The 21,375-nt window shown below is 33.2% G+C and overlaps 1 protein-coding gene across 5 annotated transcripts in view; it reads left to right on the forward strand.

Annotated features, from left to right (window-relative positions):
* LOC115442604 (eye-specific diacylglycerol kinase) overlaps nucleotides 1–21,375 on the forward strand; it is a 130,164-nt gene that overhangs the window by 27,125 nt on the left and 81,664 nt on the right. For 2 of the 5 annotated variants that reach the window (XM_037441636.1, XM_037441633.1), the window contains exons 2-4: nucleotides 11,577–11,760; nucleotides 12,991–13,134; nucleotides 14,185–14,897. The exons of 1 other annotated variant lie outside the window; for it this stretch is intronic. In XM_037441636.1, coding sequence (XP_037297533.1) covers nucleotides 11,671–11,760; nucleotides 12,991–13,134; nucleotides 14,185–14,897 — 947 coding nt within the window. In that variant the 5' untranslated portion in view covers nucleotides 11,577–11,670. Of the gene's footprint in view, nucleotides 1–11,576; nucleotides 11,761–12,990; nucleotides 13,135–14,184; nucleotides 14,898–21,375 lie in introns of those variants that run through there. 2 more of the 5 variants (XM_037441634.1, XM_037441635.1) reach the window with 1 other exon arrangement.

The following is a 21,375-nucleotide window of genomic DNA, read 5'->3' on the forward strand; positions in this document are numbered from 1 at the left end:
GTATGCTTTTATTCTTGACGATTATAGTATGTTTCGCATAAAAGGAGCAGGTTACAGGGGCAGCGATAAGGCATTTTTCCCCGCAATAAAAAGTAACAATCCTATATTGGTATAGGATTAATGATTATCTTAAGGGCTTGTTTCACACCTTCTGAGTACATGTCACACGTCACTTCAATGTATTAAATCAAATACAAAAGTCACACTAATCTATGCTTCCAAATAAATTGTAATAAAATAATAGTACTATCAACATATGTTGTTAAATACGACAATCGATAAATAAAATTTGACGGTTATCGTTTGTATAATATTCATAATAATTACAGATAAGCTGAAAAATGGGCCTGTTATTTTTTATTTTTTTTTAGTTTCTTTGTAAATATAACCAAAAATTGGAGTCCATGATTTGGCACATGACATTTTTAAAATCATCTTTAGCTTCGCCATTTATTAAAGGTCGATTTGTTTTCATACAAAGTTTACTGGCAGACAGTTTGTCTGAAAAATAGTACCAGAGTTGTTCAGCTTGTTATTAATGAGCTTGCGCTTCACGTTTTATATATTTTTTATCTTTATCCAAAGCAAAGAATAGCGGCCAGTTTATTATAGGATTACCTTGAGCAATAGCGAGGAACCCAGTCAGTAGATCTGGCATCCGAAGCTCGCTGCCGGCTGGCAGACAATACCACTATGACGGCGAAGGCGATACAAAGGAATACATACCAGCTCTGAGATCTTTGTCCCATACTATTTGTTCATCTTACACTATAATAGTGCCACACAGAGCATCGCTTGCGTTGAGAAAATGTGGGAGCCACACGAACATAATAATAGAGCTTGAGAATTTCTTTATTAATTCGCGTTTTGTTTTGTTTCTTCACTTAATGTAGTTGGTCTTTATACAATAGATTCAATACTTTGTGGAATTGGTATTATTATTCTCCTCGATAATGAGAAATCCAGTTCCTAGATAATTGTATTATTCTTTATGAATAATGATGATAATATCGTACTAGTGCGAAAATTTTGAAAGCTATTTACCAAGTCGTTTTTCATGTAAAGTTGCCTTGTTCTGTATGGACCATAAAATTTGACACTGAAAAACAGACTTGTCGCCACAGCTTTATTCCGTCCTTAGATAAAAACGTCTATGAATAAGGGGGTAACAATATAACTATCTTAGAGTTTGTTATAAAGTTCTATAAATAAGATTGAGTTAAATTGAGTAGAAGCTGTAAATTCGGTCAACTTAATGACCAACCTGCGCAAATCATCCTTCGGGACATATAGTATTATTTGTTTATTACGAGTAGCCCTTATTGCCTTTTGTGCTTAGAGAGCCAATGTACTGAGTAAGTTTTTATAAGGTAGTGTCATCGAAGAAAGCCCGGCTCCTAACATGGCCCACTGTGCATGGTTTTGTTTTTTTTTTGTGTTGTAATGAAAAAACATGTTACGCAGAAGGTGGCAGGTTCGATAACAATTAAATTTCACGCCACGAATTTAAAATTTTAGAAACAACTCAATTTTATTTATATTTCAGAACGATGCGGTGCGGTAAAAGTTGCTCGCTTGATGGCAGTCGTACGACTACATATAAACAGTTGCATTACCTGACAGTACAAAACATATTTTAAAGTAAAATGCATAGGTATTTTAGTGTTCAATACTTAAAGTAGCATGTACAATCAACCACAAGAGGAGCTGAACAAATTCAAAAGTTTGAAACGGTTTTATACATAAACTTCAATTATAATGAAGAACAACTATTGTTGATAAGGACACAAAACATTAAAGGCGATGTGATTTTTTTTTATTTGTTTAACTAATTTTGTGGTTGACTGTACCGAGAATACCAGCAGTGTGGCCATCATGGCATTAGGCATTATGATATAAAAACAAGTAAATTATTGGTTCATATACAAATTACTTTACATAAAGAATTGTACTGTACTATTTTTTTTATATTTAGTATAAAACTAAACCCAGACTTTTTCTGTCATGCGATATCTTCAGTCTTTTTACTTATGTAGTTTATAGCCGGTGCCAAAAATACTTAGCTGATTGGATGGTTAACAGAAAAAAACATCCCGAATATTACCTACACCGTATGCATAGAGCGACTAGATTACCTTCCTAAATGGAAAAGACTTTGATGGCTTACGAGCTCACGTTCGCCTATTACCTTAATTTTAGTTCCCAAAGTATCATTGGCAAAAATAACACGTAAAGAAATTCACCAATACGAGAAATACTTTGAAAATAAACATGAAAAATGTATAAGAACGTGAAGCATATGTGAAAATTAAGTTTGAGGTAAGGTTAAGAAATAAAACTTAAAAACCGCAACCCGGTTCCGAAGTTACAAATCTATATGAAAAGTATGGAACAAGAAAATGTTTTCTAGTCATAACTTGAACTAAGTGGGGGAATGTCTAGGGACTATACCCACTGTCGCCTGTCGTATGTAATAATGTTGGCACGTACAAATGGCATCTTCATCACTGTCCTTATTACAGGATATGAAAACTCGGACCTCCAGGTTATTGCTAAAATAAAACGGGAACATTAGTTCCATAAAAGGTGGTCTTAATGTTGAGGTTATGGTTATAATGTATAAAAAAATGTAAAAGCATTTTTTACTGCAGATAGGCAGCTGTTAGATGAAACTACGTTACATGAAAAGTAAAGCACATTAGGAAATTACTGAAAGGGGTTTTAGTGATTTTCATTTATTATTTAATTTGTTTCAAAATGTCGCATTACGTTTTTTTTTTATTTCGTGTAAATGGATCATATTCGTTTAAAATTAAACACTGCTCATCTATCTTTTTATTAAATGCAATCCAAAACCAGGTTCAGCAGATAGCAGACTCTCTAGATAATTAATATGAAGATACTAACTAAGGTTGGTTGTTTAATTATACTAATATACCTATAAATAGCTATTCATTCACAAAATAAGACCGTTACAATAAAGTAGAGGGTGCATGCGTGATAAAAAACTGAAATATTACATGCCATGCATAAATATATGCCAAATTAATCATCTAACAACACGCGAATACCAGGTTTAACAACATACCTACCACATAGTGTTGTTTGCTTCTACATTATCATTTTACGCTGTATTTGATTATTCTTTTAAAAAATCATTAAGTTTACTACTTTCACGAGGTTATACAATGAGGTTTTTGTCATGGAAATGTATGCATTAGCCTGTGACGGACAACACGTACAAAAATATCAATACATGACAGTGGTACGACGCGACCTCTCTACGCAAAACGACGAAGCCGCACCGCTTTGATGTTTCGAGTGTTAATTAGCAAAACCAATAAAATTTAAATATAGCATTACAATGAATTGGAGTCCTAAATTTATCGAAACCTTTGCGTTTGTTTTATATGATTTTACTAGTATAGAGCTATGCTTATACTTAAAAAATCACCTTATTAACCTTATTCCATTTCTTTATAGTCGGCAACACATCGTGATTTTTCCGAAATTGCAGATTTTTATGAGCCGAGACATGAATTAAAAAGACCTGGACATATATTTTACCTGCTAAAAGAGAAGGAATGATGTCCTAAGTTTAAATCTTAGAAGTTGCTTTTTTAATATTGAAAATTTCATTAAAATTTATTTCAAAGTACAACAAGAAATAAGTTTGTGTTTAATGAGTGAATAAAAATTAATAACAAAATCTAATTAACCCTTATAATATTACAGAAAGTAAACAAAGTATTCGCTACATTGTTTTACTAGCAGCTTTCATTTGCTTTAGACTGTAGGTACTGAAATACTCAAAATATATCTCAAGATTATTATAGTTATATTGTTAGTATCGATAAATTCACATTGGCAATTTTAACGATACTTTTGGTGAAAAAATAATTAACTACTGCACACGGCCAACTCACGAGTAAATGGTTTATCCAATGGGAGATGATCTTATAATGTGTACTGTCATCTTTTAGTGGCACAGCCGCTTAGGGCATGGAATGTTCATTTGACTTGGGCGTCCAGCAATATCATATCGGCGAATATAACAGCTATATTGATTCTTCGGCCCCTATAAAACCAGTATTGGGCCACTGACATAGTGTTAATCAAAGCGGGCGACCGTATGCTCGGGTCTCTAATACTCTGGTGTATTATAATGTCTGTACTAATATTCTCTGCCGGCATGGCGTAGGCTTAAAACACGTTGATGGTAAACTTCACTGCAATATAATTAGTGCTTAGTACGGTCGCAATACCCGGCTGAAGATTGCTAGTAATAACTTCAATCGCTATGCAGTGAACAATGTTATAATTAATTTGTAGAACTAGATCCTAGTTGACGTTGGTTATTAATTTAAACAGTTTAATTTAGCTAGCGGTGTCTATTTATCTTCTAAAGCCACATAATTAAGGAGAGCGCCGTCTGCGATAATAAATTCGCGCGATATTTTGTATATAAGTATAATATACATAGTACTTAATACATACTATACCAGGCTATATTTCCCTCAAACTTTTTACTATAAAAGTATAATTTGGATTAAATATCACGTATAAATAAATCGTATTGTATACAAATACCTCTTGTAAATTGTAATATTTAAAATTTTATAAATATTATGAACCTTTTACTGTATAATAAACACGAATACAAAAGCGAGTACTAAAGTTTCTTATTTACGGAGATGAAACTAGTCTTCCATAATTAAATTAATAGTATTATCTTAATTAATTAGTTGGAAAAGAAAGAAGGTATTAACAAAAGTCTTAAGTCAGATGTAAATATACGGAAGGTACCCATATTTTGCGAGATACTGTCTTCAGGTGATGTTTAATACCGACACATCAGTATGTCACGAGGGATTTTCTCGGATTCTCCCTATATTAAGCTCATTATTTATCTACGCCACAGAATCCCTGAATATGTAAAAGCCTCGTAGATATTGTATTTTTATACTGTTGTATAGTTATTACACATATTTGTATATTTTATTGACGTTGAAACTTGGTGGAATTTTTTTAGCCCAAACATTAAAAAGCTTGTTTGAGTTTAGTATATATACGAAAGTTATAAACATAAAAGAATTGTGTCTAGTGCCTGAACGTTTTTAAACAAGTTTATTTCAGAGAATATAATAATGTGTTGTTTGCATATATTATACTGTTTTTTACGAATTGACTACTTTTAATGTGTTTTAATCTGAAACATTACTTACTGTGTGACTAGAGTGTTTTTACCGGGTATAATGTTGCAAAATGTAATTACTTAGAATACAGGATTATAAATGAATTCTTTTGAAGTCACAATTTTTGATAGCCTTTTATAAACAGCCCCTTAAGTTCTTTATAAATATTAATACGATTAGTCTTTTCATAAAATGACCTATATTTTAGCAATGTTAGTATCCTAATTAAAAAGTAAAAAAATGTATTTCACAATCAACTCATTTTCCAGCTCAGTTTCAAAGTCTCCGTGCAGGTCATTTTTAAAGATCCATCGAAGCTGGGAAGTCGGCTAGTTTGTCTGCGCCAAAATGGGTTACTGAGTAAATTTGCAGCATCCATTGTCTTATTTAATTAGTTTCGTTCTAGCAAGAAAAGGTGCAATGATACTCTTTGAGTTTGACTGAATGCTAGCGTTTGTTTGCGACTCTGCTCGCTTCGTATGCGAGTATTGGAATAAAATACACATTATTAATTTTGCCCGCAGTCACGACTTTTTAATTTGCATGCCAAATTTAAATATATTTTAAAAGGATTGAAAATTATAGTCAAACAAGGTCAAGCCTTATTAATACCCTTCAGCAATTTTTTCTTTATTTTCTCCATTTCTTCCAATTTTCCAAAGAACAAATAACTAATTCTAGCCCGTTGCTTCGAAATTTATTTATTGGAGATACAGCGATTTAGTCAATGAAGGAATTCTCATTATGACTTATAACCATGTTCTTTTCTGCACCGTTGACGTGAATTATAATAAATATTTAGTAATGTTAACTAAGATATGATCACAAGTACGAGCGCAGATAGTGACATAAAACATTATTTTCGACTCTCGAATGTTTCCTTACTTCGCTACATTCTTTATTTAAAGCCAAGAGAAATATTATTTGGCATTTTAAGAAAATGAAGACTCATGTCACAGTTGAACCATTTTAATTCAACTCCACCTTGCAAACATTTGTCAAAGCGCCTGCTCTTACGTCCGTAGCACACACGCTAAAGAATAACGACGAGTGCTTGGTATGTCAGGCGCGCTCACCCCGTATCATATTGAAGCCGTGATGTCACCGTGTAATGTAACTAGAACAACGTAGAAAAGCCAAGACGGGTCAAAGGTACATGTCTTAAGATAAACGTGTCTGCCCTTTAGTTGTATAGCGTCCACGTCGCTGCAGCGTGCGTGCTCGACAAGTTTAGTTCAAAGCGTTATACAACTTCTAAACTTAAATATATAACCCAACTCACTGAAATTGTATTGTATGTTTAAGTTTCTCAAGCATGTTTGAAATCATGATACGCCCATTACGTACATAACATGGAATTTATATAAACCTTGAACATGCTTTTTATTTATTTACGGTGTCATTAACTTCATGTAGAGCTCGTGAATATTGTATTAGTTCCTACAAAAGTGATTCGTCGTGTATTTCTGACCATGCATTGTAGCGTATTTATATTAAAGTTGTATGAACAGTGAGTATACCGAACACCGCCCTTGGTTCCTATAATCAAGACTGAATGATGTATTTCCACATATTCCTGGGTGTTACGAAAATAAAGTTATTTACTTATTTTGTCCTTACTAAAAAAAAAATATCTAATGATACTAATATATTATTATAATCAATATATTTTAGCATCATTAGAAATATGTGTTTCTTTGGCAAAAAGGTAAATTTTAAATGAATATAACTTAATTGCAGTTGTCTTGCGTAATTTCTACCCGACTAAAGCTATGTACAACTACAGCCCTGGCAGGCATCTCCAATCTGTATCGGTATTATTTACTGCAACTTTAAAGTCACAAAATCAATACTGCAAAGATTTTAACGAATCAGATTAAATGAAATTTTACTGCGCAAAACTTTATTCCTTCAATTTCGCGGTGGTAGAGAACTGTTCGCAATTTCTGAACTTTTATTAATAGCTGGTTTGAAGTTTGTCCACTAAATACTACCCTATTTAAAACAGAATATTGGTTGCGGGGAATGGCATAATATTTAAAAGTGGTGAACCGCAGAGAAAAATATACTTTTAGTCATGATCTCTATAATATTTTTAACTATTGTAATATTGAAAAGTAAAATTCTTATTTACTTACTGAGTTTACTTACAATCGACAATATAATATGTAAATTATATATAATATCAGTTTGTTTATACTGATAGTTTAAATAAAAACTTATGTGTTGCTTTTACTCCATTAAAGAAACATCATATGAAGTATATTTTCTATAATTACCAATAAGTAATTATTACATTTTTAAAAATATATTTTTATTTACACGTGACATTAATTTTTGAAAATCATTTTATAAAACTATATTTCGTATGTAAGCAACAATTTTATCAAAGAGAATACATTCTATAAAAACAAAACAATGTTGGTACTTATTTCTAAAATACAAAACAAACGTTTGATTTATGTTGGTGTAATCTAATAGTCATTCCTAACCATCGGAGCATGATACAACTGTTTCAATTTTTGCGCTTTCGTTTGATATCGTGTTAGCTGAATCGGATATGTGAATAAAATATTTTATAGAAATAATTTTAATAAAATTCGCATGGGACATCAATCTAATAAATTCGCCAGAGCAAAAAATTGTAGTTGATTCATATTATTCTTTTTATATCTTATATTATTTAAGAAAAGTTTCTTTATTGGTATACGTTGTTAAACAAAAACCTGCAACCCCTATAAATGATTAACAGCACTAGGTTATAATTATTTCTTATATTAACGCGAATGTTAGCCATCGAAATAAAACTATGTTTTCAAATTTTATTTTTATATTATGATTTTCTATTGTTTTGAAGACTTTACAGCAAAGTCTTCAATCTTAATAAATGTAAGTTGTAGGCAGATTCTGTAACTTTAAATTTTCAGATGACTGTGAAGGCTTTAAAATCTTCGAAGCGGGAGTATATTATAATGTAAAAAAACTACGAGAAAACCCAAAAAATAATAAATAATTTATTTCGAAGCATTAGGCCAATTATATCGTTCCTTAATCATGGGGTATTTAATTATAAACAGATCAAAATGGTGCGATGACACAATTATATTGTATACCGGTATGAATTATCCGCTCGTTTTGATGGATGTACTGGCCGTTGACCCCTATACATTATGTGCCGCTGGGTGAAATATGGCACGGGTTTTTGGTCTAAGATAATCAATAATGACCACAGTGACACATAAGATTAGCTGGTTTTTACAAATGAACCATAGAACAATGGAAGTATAAAAGTGTCTCTAGGATTGTATTACTATGTGTATTACGTTGTTGATTGTTATTTAAATAAAATACTTTAAAACAATCTTTATTTATATTCTATTGTATTAATGTAGTAAGCTGATTATCGACCGGTCGCGTATATTGAAAGCCACTTTAAGGAGCCCTGATTTAGAGCAAACCAAGCTTGCCGTTTAAATATTTACTGTGACCTACGTGACTGAAGTGATTGAAGCACGGATCTCGTTGAAAGACGTCGCAGCTCCTGTACATTGAGAGACATTCGCTATTTAAATCAGATATTCGATTCGATAGTTTAACTCATTCAATCGTATTAGCTGTGGCGATATATGTATATTTTCCTACACACACATACGCAACATTACATTTGCGGCGCACGAGTATGTAATGTTGTGTATGAACACCTAAAATTGATTTTATTTAAAACTAGCTTTTGCCCGCGGCTCCGCCCGCGTTATAAAATTTTTCAGGCTAAAGTTTTCCGTTATAAAAGTAGTAGTTTCCCGGGAGCCTATGTTCTTCCCAGGGTCTCAAACTGTCTCCATACCAAATTTCATCTTAATACGTTGCGTACTTTTTGAGTTTAACACGTTCAGACAGACAGATGCAGCGGGGGACATTGTTTTATAATATAATTTTTAGAACTTTTAAAGTGGAACAATCCCGTCATACATCATTGTTGCATAACTTTAACCGTTTACGCAGCGCAGGCAACGGAAGCTCTCAAAACTTATAATTTTCCCCGTTTTTGCAACATGTTTCATTACTGCTCCGCTCCTATTGGTCATAGCGTGATGATATACAGCCTATAGCACTCCAGGAACAAAGGGCTATCCAACACAAAAAAGATTTTTTCAGTTCAAACCGGTAGTTCCTGAGATTAGCCATTACTGCTCCGCTCCTATTGGTCATAGCGTGATGATATATGACTTTGAGCAATCCACAAACAAAGGACTATTCAACCCAAAAATATTTTTTCAGTTCGAATCGGTAGTTCCTGAGATTAGCCATTACTGCTCCGCTCCTATTAAATATAGCGTGATGATATATAGCCTATAGCACTCCACGAACAAAGGGCTATCCAACGCAAAAAGATTTTTTCAGTTTGGACCGGTAGTTCCTGAGATTAGCCATTACTGCTCCGCTCCTATTGGGTATAGCGTGATGATATATAGCCTATAGCACTCCACGAACAAAGGGCTATTCAACACAAAAAGTATTTTTCAGTTTGGACCGGTAGTTCCTGAGATTAGCCATTACTGCTCCGCTCCTATTGGGTATAGCGTGATGATATATAGCCTATAGCACTCCACGAACAAAGGGCTATCCAACGCAAAAAGAATTTTTCAGTTTGGACCGGTATTTCCTGAGATTAGCCATTACTGCTCGGCTCCTATTGGGTATAGCGTGATGATATATAGCCTATAGCACTCCACGAACAAAGGGCTATCCAACGCAAAAAGAATTTTTCGGTTTGGACCGGTAGTTCCTGAGATTAGCGCGTTCAAACAAACAAACAAACAAACTCTTCAGCTTTATATAATAGTATAGAAGTATAGATTAGAAACTACCGAAATATTCCTTATTGAATTGTCTATTTAATAATGTAGGTTGCAAATTAAAATGATATTAGGTACCTACTTTAAAAGTAGATACACGGAATGAACAATTTAAGTGGCATTTTTATTCTAAAATTAATGATATAATATCAACATTATAAAAAAAAATTAACTACTAAAGTTAAAGTTACGTATTCTAGAAATATGACGTGTTTTTTATATATATGTTTTATAAATATTGAGAAGACAGATTCCAAAATACGGCTAGCCGGCCTTTTTGCTAGGGGGCGAACCTTAAAATGAGATTACTACAATTAGCTAATAGGGAGAAATAGTGTAAAAGTTAATAAAGATATTTTTGTTTTTATATATATGTCGGAGAAGCATTATTTCCGTTGACATCATTATTAGTGGTTACAAACTTATTGGGCGTCATCAGGGTAAATGCGAGCGCAATGATCACAGATATTTTTATATTTGAATTTAAATTAAACATTATTTTGTCACTTTACAATAATGACGATAGAAAAGTGGACAATTAAGACCAAGCAGCGGGCTTAGGGCACCGATCTTACTTTCACCAACAAATATTCTCAACGATCCAACTCGAATAATCGCTATCGTGTACCCTCCAATGTGTGTCCGAAGCACTCATAGCAAAACTCATGGTCTACCTATTGAAGCACGTGCCCTGCTCTGATTGATCGTTTCGTAAATTATAATTTTCATAAACTTTTTTTACATTATGGCTAAGGCGTAAGGTTTTAAGTCATAGAAAAATGAAACAAATAAAATAAAATAAAATTAACAATTCTAAAAGTAATTACAACGTAATCAAGTAATATTGAGCGTTATGCACGCAAACAACAATCAACCCGACTCAGCTTCCTCTGATATATATACTTATAAATTAGTTACTTGTGTAATGTAGATTTTCATATAATAACACGAAACGATATTGAGATATCTTACTAATATTCTAAATGCGAAAGTATGTGAAAATGTTCAGACTTTTGGATGTTTGTTAAAAGTAAACATAGAAACATCTGAACGGATTTGGATAAAAATTTGGCACACGGGTAGACCGGTTCTTAATTTTTCTGATTATTACAGCTGTGCTAAATTGAGACGACTGAAATTTATTATTCACGACAATGTTTGTCGATAATTTGCTTAACGATGTTTACGGATCGCAAATATCCAAACACGGGGCCTTTGATGAGTATCGGCGTTAAAACAATTTATACAACAAATATTTGTTTAATTAACAAGTATGTCCAAAATAAGGTGAATTTCGGAAGCACTGACGGTTTAAGTTTTTATTCCACAAGATTATACATTTGTATGGGACTTAAACATTAGGATAGGCGGTTTAACCTGGACCTACGAGATTAAGTAGATTTTGTGATTGGTTGACAAATGTATTAATTTATTGTCAATACATGGTGGCAGAAGTAAATATAATTTCTATGGTTAAAATTTCGTATAATGAATCAGAACAATATATAATGTACGTATTGATTAGTGGTGGTGAAGGTGGGGTGCGCGAGGCGCGCGGGTGGCGGCGGCGGGGCGGGGCGGCGACATGAGGAGCGCGCGCGCAGCCCGCCCCAGCCGCCATGCAACGCCTGCGCACCACTTTCAAACGCTCACGGACCCCAACACCCGCGGATATGAAGACGCAAAGCAGCCTCGAAGTTCCCAAACAGGTAAATATTCTTAGCACATAGATACAATAAAATTCATAAATAAATATTTATTGTGGTAGCTGAAACCTTATTGTGATCAAAACTATATAAGGATTTTAATGCCAATTAGTTTAGTTCATGTGCATAGTACAATTAATACACTAGTATGGATTACTGTATTAAAAATGAAGCACATAAACCGTGGAAAATGTAATTAGAAAACATAAATACGATAGATAATAATACACGTAACACTGGCCCCACATTATTATTAATTGCTTTATGAATGTCTTATGAGTGAGATATAGTCACACGATACGACACTCAAGATGATTAAGTACTTCACAAGTAGTTGTGGTGAAACACTGCATTATACATACAGGATATAACTATAACTATAGTTATTACAAACTATAGTTATAGTTGTAAAACTCGTTTTTTGGATACAAATGTTGTTGAAATTATTTAAGCTTGTAAAAAAGTACACTTAAGTTAATTTTGAGACTCTGCAACACAATAACGCTATTTAGGGCTTGTAATACATGACATGTAAAAAATAATAGACGTGAATGAAATTCTGTACGATTTAAAGAAATATGTGTTTTAATAATATTTTTTTTTTCATTTGTGCATTTCTTCGTTGTAGAGTTTTGTTTCACGAACGTGGAGACGGTTAGCTATTAGTTATTATTTCATCTGTAAATCCTTATTGTATACATGGGAATAAAGTAGTAGAAAAATGATACATATTATAAAATATAAGTATGATACAATTGGAGCTCTCTTCAAAATAATAATATAACAAAATAAAATAGTATAAAATCATTCTACAACAAAATAATATGAATGAAAAATGATTTATCCACAAATTATGTAGAATGCACCGGCATTTTCAATCTCAAGTTCTTTGATGTTATGTAAAGTTTATCTTGTGTGTCGTACCATATATCCAAACGGGATTTAATGTAAAAAAGGATAAATAAAATAATAAAGAATACTGTAAAGCAGTGACAGGATGTATGTAATCTGGTAAATACGTATGGATAAACACAAGAGTTTAGCATGAAACTTGGAAACATCATATGTCATTTGTGAAGTCCAAATATAAATAACTCGAGCATAGAAGTTAATGGCGCTTAAGTTTGTTTAGTTAGTGTTCAGTTAGTTCTCCGTAACTATTTTAAAAGCTCCCAGAAACACATAATTTTAGGATGTGCTTACATTTAGAAACTTTAAACATAATTGTTAAAGGTGCGGTCGGCGTCATTTGATGAGATCCAATTGGAGGCAGCCCGCGGCTCCGGCGCAAGTGTGTTACTAGCTGTGCCGCAGCATGGAGCACGCAGCAGGTCCTTTGATTCGGCGGGCTCCGACGACTCAGGGACATATCTGGAGGTATGTTCGGTTCTTGTTTTTAATCCACAAAATATTATGAATAATATATAACGCAGAGCTAGTTAAGAATATTAACTATAAGTAAAATATATTTTGGCCGAAAATAAATTATATTATGACTGTCTATATTCTATGTAGATTTCCTAGGTTTTATTCTTAGTAAAATATCATTTATAGTTTATGCATTTCATTAGAACGGTCATGGGTATTTTGAACTTTACGCTTCTGGCCTGTTGTTTTTATAGTTTTGTTGTTACAACAGTGTGCATACATAGTATTTGACTTGTTCCAACCCAGCGACGCGTCGCCATAGTTAGATAGTCACAATGTGATAAAAAAATCCTCAAAAAAATTTAATGTTCGTTGAAAAACGTTTGCTACGTCATAACTCTAGACATTTTACACTTTTACGTGTTACGATATCAAAACTCGTCTGAAAGAGTTTCCTGTGGGCTGCTGGCGTTGTAAAGCGTAGGTCGAGTGAGTACAGATTTACGGTAAATGACATTAGACGTTGTGTCGATTGACGATGACGTTATTAAATTTTGCTGGGCCAAACGCGTTGATATGGCTCTCTGTACAGAATATTGCTTTGTAGTGCCTTCGTCTTTGTAATATGTTTGGTAATAACTTATAATAAATAATTGGGCTCAAGTACCTATTTGCGCACACACTGTTACAATACTATACGCGGTGCGGATCGAAATCCGTACGTTTAGAAAATATGTATGTATCTAAAAGTATTGATGTATGACAGGATAGGTAATAAAATAAATCATACTGAACTATAATCTTGTTGTATGGTTATTTAAAAGTAATTAAACCGTTCATTTATTTGTGGATGTAATCTACCATTTCTAAAAGAAAAGAAAATTCAATGATGTTTCATTATTAAATGCAATCACATTCCACGTCCTTTTGCTTAGGTACTTTTAAGTTACCTGCCTTTGACTTCCAATAAAATAGAAACTATTTTAGATTTGCTAAAAGGATTGTTCTTAGTTGTAATGTGAGATAAAGTAACGTTTTATAACTTGTTTTGTCCATTAGGTACCGCGTCTGTGGTCGCGTCGTCGGTCTGGCAAAGGCACGCCCCCGCCATGTGTGCATTGTCGCCACATGGAGACCTGGCTGGCCCGCCGAAGCGAAGAGCGTACCACGCCTGATAGACCACTTGCCTCATCTTCGGCAGAAGACGACGATGACGAAGATGAGAGTGACGCGGAATCCCCGAGAGTCACACTTGCGCCGCCGCCGCCGCCGCGTCCGTTCTTACCACCTCCACAATCGCCGCCGCCTTCACCTGGAGCGCCTTCTTTCGAGCTACAACCACCAATAGACGAACCGCCAATCTTACCGCAAAGAAGACGTTCAATTTCGCGACAAGAAGCATTCTTTATTGAACCTACGGGAAGTTCTCTCGAAAATGTCCGGGCCTCGGAACAGGGAGCCGCCGATGCTGCGAGAGATTCACTTGTACACGATATTTATTTAGCTGTACCCGATTTGAAACGTGATCGTGCCGCGTCAGTCGACTCCTGTTTTTCTAAAGTGTCTGGTGGTAGAGCAGAGGAATTAAACGGGACTCAAAATTCGTTAACTGTCCCCGGGAGTGGGCTTCGTTCGCGATCGGTGGATATTGTGTTGCCGACAGCGGAACAGTCGCGGTACAAAGCTTTGGCGCTAACAGCGTCGCAAGCAACGCCTCCAGTGCATAAACAAGAAGAACCACCACAACCAGCAGTGCCACCATTAGATTCCAGGTCAGTTTACCTTTATATTGAATGCTTATATGATTTATATTATCTTGTAGCGTGTTTTATAATAAATTTATTATTATATTTCGAATTTCATTAAAATATTTCAACAAATTACAAAATAAATATCTACCTACCCTCAAAATATTTTCTACTGTAATTCTGTCGCTAACAGCATGTACAAGCACTTTGTGTACCAGCTTAAATAATACTACAGAAGATAGCACGTGGCCTATACCATTAGGATAGTGAGTTGTTTGTATTTATGTCTTTGAGTTTTCAGCATTAATAGTTATTCACTCTTATGGGTTTATACAGTTATTTTTTTATCTGATTAATTATATACTTTCGTTGCCCTTGTATCAAGTAATATACATATAAATTAGCATTTCATTTAAAAAAAAATGTTATGGAATGCGTCGCGTTGTTCAAACACCTGCAAAAGTAACACATAGAGTTTCATTAGAAAATGTTGGAAATAGTGTGAAAGTTATATGAAAATAGTTTACCGGATTTGACTTCTAGCTTGACATAAATTTTCTTGAAATCACCATGTACATATGACGCTTTAATAATCTATAATTACCTTATCATATTGGCATTGGTTTAGTTCGTAGATAATAACCTCAAAGTACATTATCGTCTGAAGCATTCCAATAATTTTGCGGCTGAATAATAATCCGATAAATTCCTATGGTTGTGAACACACACAGACTCCGCCACAACAGTGGTAACACAAGTTTGCTCTCGTCGTAAACATTCATATAGTGTGACCAAAATGTATATAGAGTTATAGAGCGTATAGAGATAACATTTTGAACACATATTTCGTAACGATAATCCCAGCGACTGCTGGTTTTCTTGAAGTCACGTCACATTTTGAGTAATATTTTGAAGATAAGAAATGAAGTCTCAGTTCTTGTTTGACGTTGAATAACGTGCTTGAATCTTGCGTTTTGAACTAGATTAGTATTCGAACGGATTATGGTAGTATATGAAAAGAAATATTGGTATGCATATAAAAAAATACATGCTTTACAATATACATACATACTATCAATATCTAGCAAAGGAAAGTTATTCATAAAATCTTGTTTATGTCATTAATAGCCTAAAATCGATACGTAAAAAACACAATAGTTTTCAATACATTATTATTTCTTAAGGCATATTTATTTAGGTTCAATATAGATGGTAGATAATATTGCTAACGGTAGTCAATAAATATTTAACTGTATATAGTTGTCGCAGAACAATCTTTTTTATTTTAACAGTCTATAATATATGGTACTAAAAGATAAAATATTTGTTCTTTTCTTCCCCTTAGGCGAAATTGTGCCAATCGATATCTATAAATAATTGACGGACCGAAACGCGAACCTGATATATTTAGATATTTGTGGAGTATTATTTAATTTGATACCTATTGAAATAGGATTTATGTGAAATTGTTGTTGACTTAAATAATAATTAGTAATACCGTAAAAATGTTTGGTACGAATCCAAAGCATAAGTTAATATAAATTATGTTTAGGGTAGCACACACATTATATTGTAGCTATAAAGCAGCTTGATATCCAAGCACGCATAATGACGAGTGCTGTGCAGTGCCATGAAGTATGGCCGGTTAAACGGAATCCTTGATGGCATTTCTACAGAATTTATAATATTTTATGCACTATAAGTATGGTCGAGTTAATGTTGTAACTTGATTATCCTGACATTAAGATAAATATCGGACCATACTTTACGTAATACATCCCGGTAAATTCATTTTGGAAAATTCTACTCTTTCACAAGAAACTAGGAGACTAGACTACGTTTATATTTTGTAGATTTTTACAACTGCGCGACCTATCGGATCCAAAACTATTCTAACTATAAAACTGGAGCCAACCAAACACAATCACAAACTTTTTTTGTAATCGTTTAGGTGGTTTCAGAGATTAACGTGGACAAAACGCGCCCTATCTTACTCTATGTTAATATAATGTATTATGCTTAGGTCCTATCCTACCTATATCTTTCCGCAAATGCAAGCAATATCTTCACAAAGTTTTATCTCAATTGGTAGAACGGTATGGTTACGCATAAAATACTAATAAATATTCATTTTTATAATATAGCCTTTGCCCACGGCTCTGCCCGGGTGAAAAAGTTTTTCCGGAATAAATATTTTCTCGGGATAAAAAGTAGTTTATAGGACCCACGAGTAATGTAGATTCCTAATAATAAAAAAAATCAAAAACAGTTCAGTAGCTCCAGAGATTAGTCCCTACAACCTAAAAAAAATCCTCTTTACAATATTAATATAGACTAGATTAATTTTATTTTAGAATTTTAATGTTAATATTTTAAATCGGTTATAAAGTTTCAGTTCAATATACCACAACTCCAATATACTGTAATCTGCTTACGAACGTAGTCAGAAACAGCTATTTAATGTCGCTAATGCGTTCTATTGGCAAATGAATCATTCAACATAACTTTATATCATGCTTTATTACTATACACAAATCGAAAATTCTTATTAATTATCTTTGTTATATTAAAATATTTTTAGATGAAAATTTCTTCTAACTAAATATTATTTACTTTATTATTAGGAACGTTATTGCTTTTCCTTCGTTAAATAAAACTTAGTTCTGACTAAGATCCATAAAGTTACGCAGATATAACATGCAAAATAAAGAAATTAAAAAATATTTTGCCTTGTTAGTATTGATTATTGAGATAGCTCGGAAACAGTAAAAAAGCTTTTAAAAAGGTTCGTAAAAATGTTTGCTCTGTAACTTATGCATACGTAATTTAAAAATTTATAAGTAAAACGTAACTGTTGTGGTTTTCATAGAACATTCTGAAATGAAATGATATTAAAATTTTGTTGCAATGTGATATCTGGAAACTGAGTGTAAATAAAACATTTCGCTAGCATTTTGTATTCAGCGTGTGGAGCATGCACAAGCTATGCCGAGTGCCGACTGGTCGAACACATATGATATTCCCTTTGGTGAAAATACATGCCTGTTATTCTTTATTGCAAAGCAATTGCGGAAACCCGACTTCATTTTCATTTGTTTTTAATGGATTGTGTTCAACGAATGGGATAAGGGAGACAATGAAGCCCCCGTTGTACAAATCCGCATATAATAAATACAATTCTGGTGTAAAGTTTTGGTCATAAAAACTTATAAGGAATTACGTGACCAACTGTCACTGGTTATTATGTTTGCAAAGGTTTTTATAGTTCTCTAAGGAATAATATTTCATTTCAATGAGTTTCTAGTTGTGGTAATACAATGAATATGAAAGGTGTGATTAAATCTATCACATTGCCAGATAGTTATGAAATATGTGTTTCGTATACGAGTGGTATTGTGTTTTTATTATTTGCACGCTTCCAAAAACACAAAATATTATCTTTCAGACCTAAGTACTTTCTGACAAAACTGTATTAAACTTCAGTACGTTTCGCTGCACAGAAATATATTCAAGTAGTTTTAATGAGAAATAAGTAACTTTGTGACTGCTACGAGTATATATTTTATTAGTTATAATTATAATGTATATTGATGTGTTTAAACCGGCTAGTCATAAAAATAATTCTACCTAGTTTCTACTATTATTTGCGTGATATAAGTAAATGTATCAACTTAAAAGATATACGATAGTTCTCACACTCCATGTATTGTGTTCACGTAGACTAACACATGGGGAAAATATTGGATAAAACAATTTATCGTCACCCCCGATGGAACCAAGAAGCTCGGAGCTATTGAGTACAAGTGTCACGTCGAGCTTTATAAGGAGTTTATTTGCTACCTTATAAGTGGAGCTTACACAAGTTTTATCCAACTTAGATAACTTCTCCTTGTTGCTGTTTAGACATAGAAATATCACTAAGTTCGGAAGATTTTTTACCGCATTAGATAATGGGATGTTGGGCGCACAAACTCCGATACAGTTGCGACTTTCTTATTAGTTAAATAAACTCCCGCTGTGGTAGAATACAAATGAAGTTCTTTTATAACTGTACCCTAGCATAACTAATCAAATCTATTAAGTAAAACATAACCATTGATGAATATAAAGGTTCCTTGAAGTAGATTTCCAAAAGCTAGATAAGTTTATTAAGAAGTAATACCCGAGTAAAAACAATCCAGTCAAAATTTTATAATTCTACAATAAATCGAAGTCGAAGTAATCACATTAAAATTTATTTAATGTTACGTTTGAATACTTGCAATAATACTTATTTTATGAGAAAATCCGTTATGGCAAGCATTTTTTTGAAAGCGATATTTTAAAGTTCTTATAATTATTATAATTACAGGTATGTTTCACGAACACAAAAATTTATTATATTATATGAAGTATGCTTATACGCTATTAATTGTTGTTAAAAGTTGTCTGTACGTGTACCTGCGCAGTGTCACGACTTACAATTCATTGCACTTGGCCCCAGATGCAATATACGCTGTAACTTTTGTCCCATTTATTTGCAACTCAAGAAAACCTGTGCATTTTCTTCATTTAAAGTTATATTTAAACATTTTATTTTGTCAATACAAAGGTATAAACATATTCATATTTAAATATCCATATCCGTGGCGTTTTGGTAAAGTTTTCCAGTTTACATAAGCACTAATTTTTACATCCTGATGACATAATGCTTAATATAAAAACATTTTATTATTAATCTCATAACAAGACCACACATAAAACAGAAAAATCGTGTATTGTCATGTCATGCAGAGTAGACAGTTTGATTGGGAAACGATTTTTTGTAGGTATACAAGATCATACGTAAAGTGGGTAGTGGGGTGTGGGTAGTGAAGTGGCCGTAATGTTGTTGCTTTGGTAAGTTATCTGGAAGCCTCCCATCCCAATTTTCCTGCCTGCTCATTAAAAATGAGATACGCAATAGTCATTTCACTGGTAGTATATACGGTACTTATGTAAGGGGCGATGGTAATCACTTACCACCAGGTGACCCATTTCCTCGTTGGCCTACCTTCTATAAAAACCTATTTATTATAATAACACACTCATGCGAACATGAAAAATTATTCATGACACAATCGACGTAATTAACAACATGGTATGGTTCTTTTCTTTTTTTCTTCATAATTCTATTATAAAAACACAAAATTATTTACATTTAATTATTATCTTTCCATACAGCCATGAAAAACTAATGAGTTAGTGAAGAAACTTTATGTTTATTACAAGAGGACTCCTTATGACTTCGTTATGTGTTATTAACAGACTGAGTAGATGCTAATGAAGGAGCCAAGCTATTAATGATTCAGCGGGCACTCCAGCCGGTTGATTACCGTTTCCCGGTTTGACTCTCGACAGATTTTATGAAGTAATAATGTTAGAATCGGCAAATCAAAGACTTCACTTCTCATACTTTGCAAGTTATATTGGAATATTAAGAAAACTTTTTGGTGCTTAGGTAAATGTTATATCTACTGGTGTTAAACTATTCGTAGGTTTTCTCTAAAGAAATACCTCGATTTTAACAACATTTCGGAATCTGGAAATTATAATAACTCTTATAGGTATTACATTCTATGTTCAATAGTTAATTATTAAATTGCGTAGTTCGTAGATAGCGCGGGTACATTCACAGAGGTATGGCTAATGGCGGGATTCACCCAAATCTTTCCATTTCACGTGTCGTGCATCTAAGGAGATGGAACGTGATCGAGTCTCGCACTGATAACCTAATAGAAATTGAAGCTTAGTGGAAACTCCATTCAATGTATGTAAATCTACATGGTAAAGGATGGCGTAAAATATAAAAAACCAGTCTATTGGGAGTTTTACCTCTTTAGCAGGATTTGTACAATGTATATTTCATCATACGTCTAAGAAATAACTGATGTTTCTTGAGTGCTCAGAAAAACACAAAACGGTTGTGTTTTTCTGAGTTATACGATAGCGATACAACTTTTTCTTAAGGTCGTCGGAAAATATATTTTATAGCTTGTGATGCTCGACCAAAATAACAAAAGTAGTGCCTAAATTTTATGAGTTACTGAAGGCATTATCATTTTTATAGCGATGTCAAACTATCATTGTTAAAATATTAGTTTAATTGCATTGTTTGCGAAAGCTATCTTAAAAATTGTTGCTTATTATAGCATATTGCATACGTGCAATCTGGGTGAGCAAGTGTTTATTATGTCAACTCGATTTAGGTGTTAATTTTACAATCATTTAGTTAATGCGATTAATTTCGTGGATGGCAGCCAATCCGATTCTCCTCAAAGCTGATTTCCGTTTTCAAAGCAGTAAAGCGCTTTGATTTCAATTAACCGCTGGCAAATTTTCAACATTTGCATACGGTGTCCTTACATTTAATAACAATACAGTTTGTAACTAGTACCAGAGATGTTATTACACGCATGAAATAATCCTTTAAACATAATGGATGACAAGAGACCCGTGTTCTGTAATTAAAATTATCAAAAGA

This window comes from Manduca sexta, chromosome 22 (assembly GCF_014839805.1).
Source record: "Manduca sexta isolate Smith_Timp_Sample1 chromosome 22, JHU_Msex_v1.0, whole genome shotgun sequence".
Lineage (NCBI taxonomy): Eukaryota > Metazoa > Arthropoda > Insecta > Lepidoptera > Sphingidae > Manduca > Manduca sexta.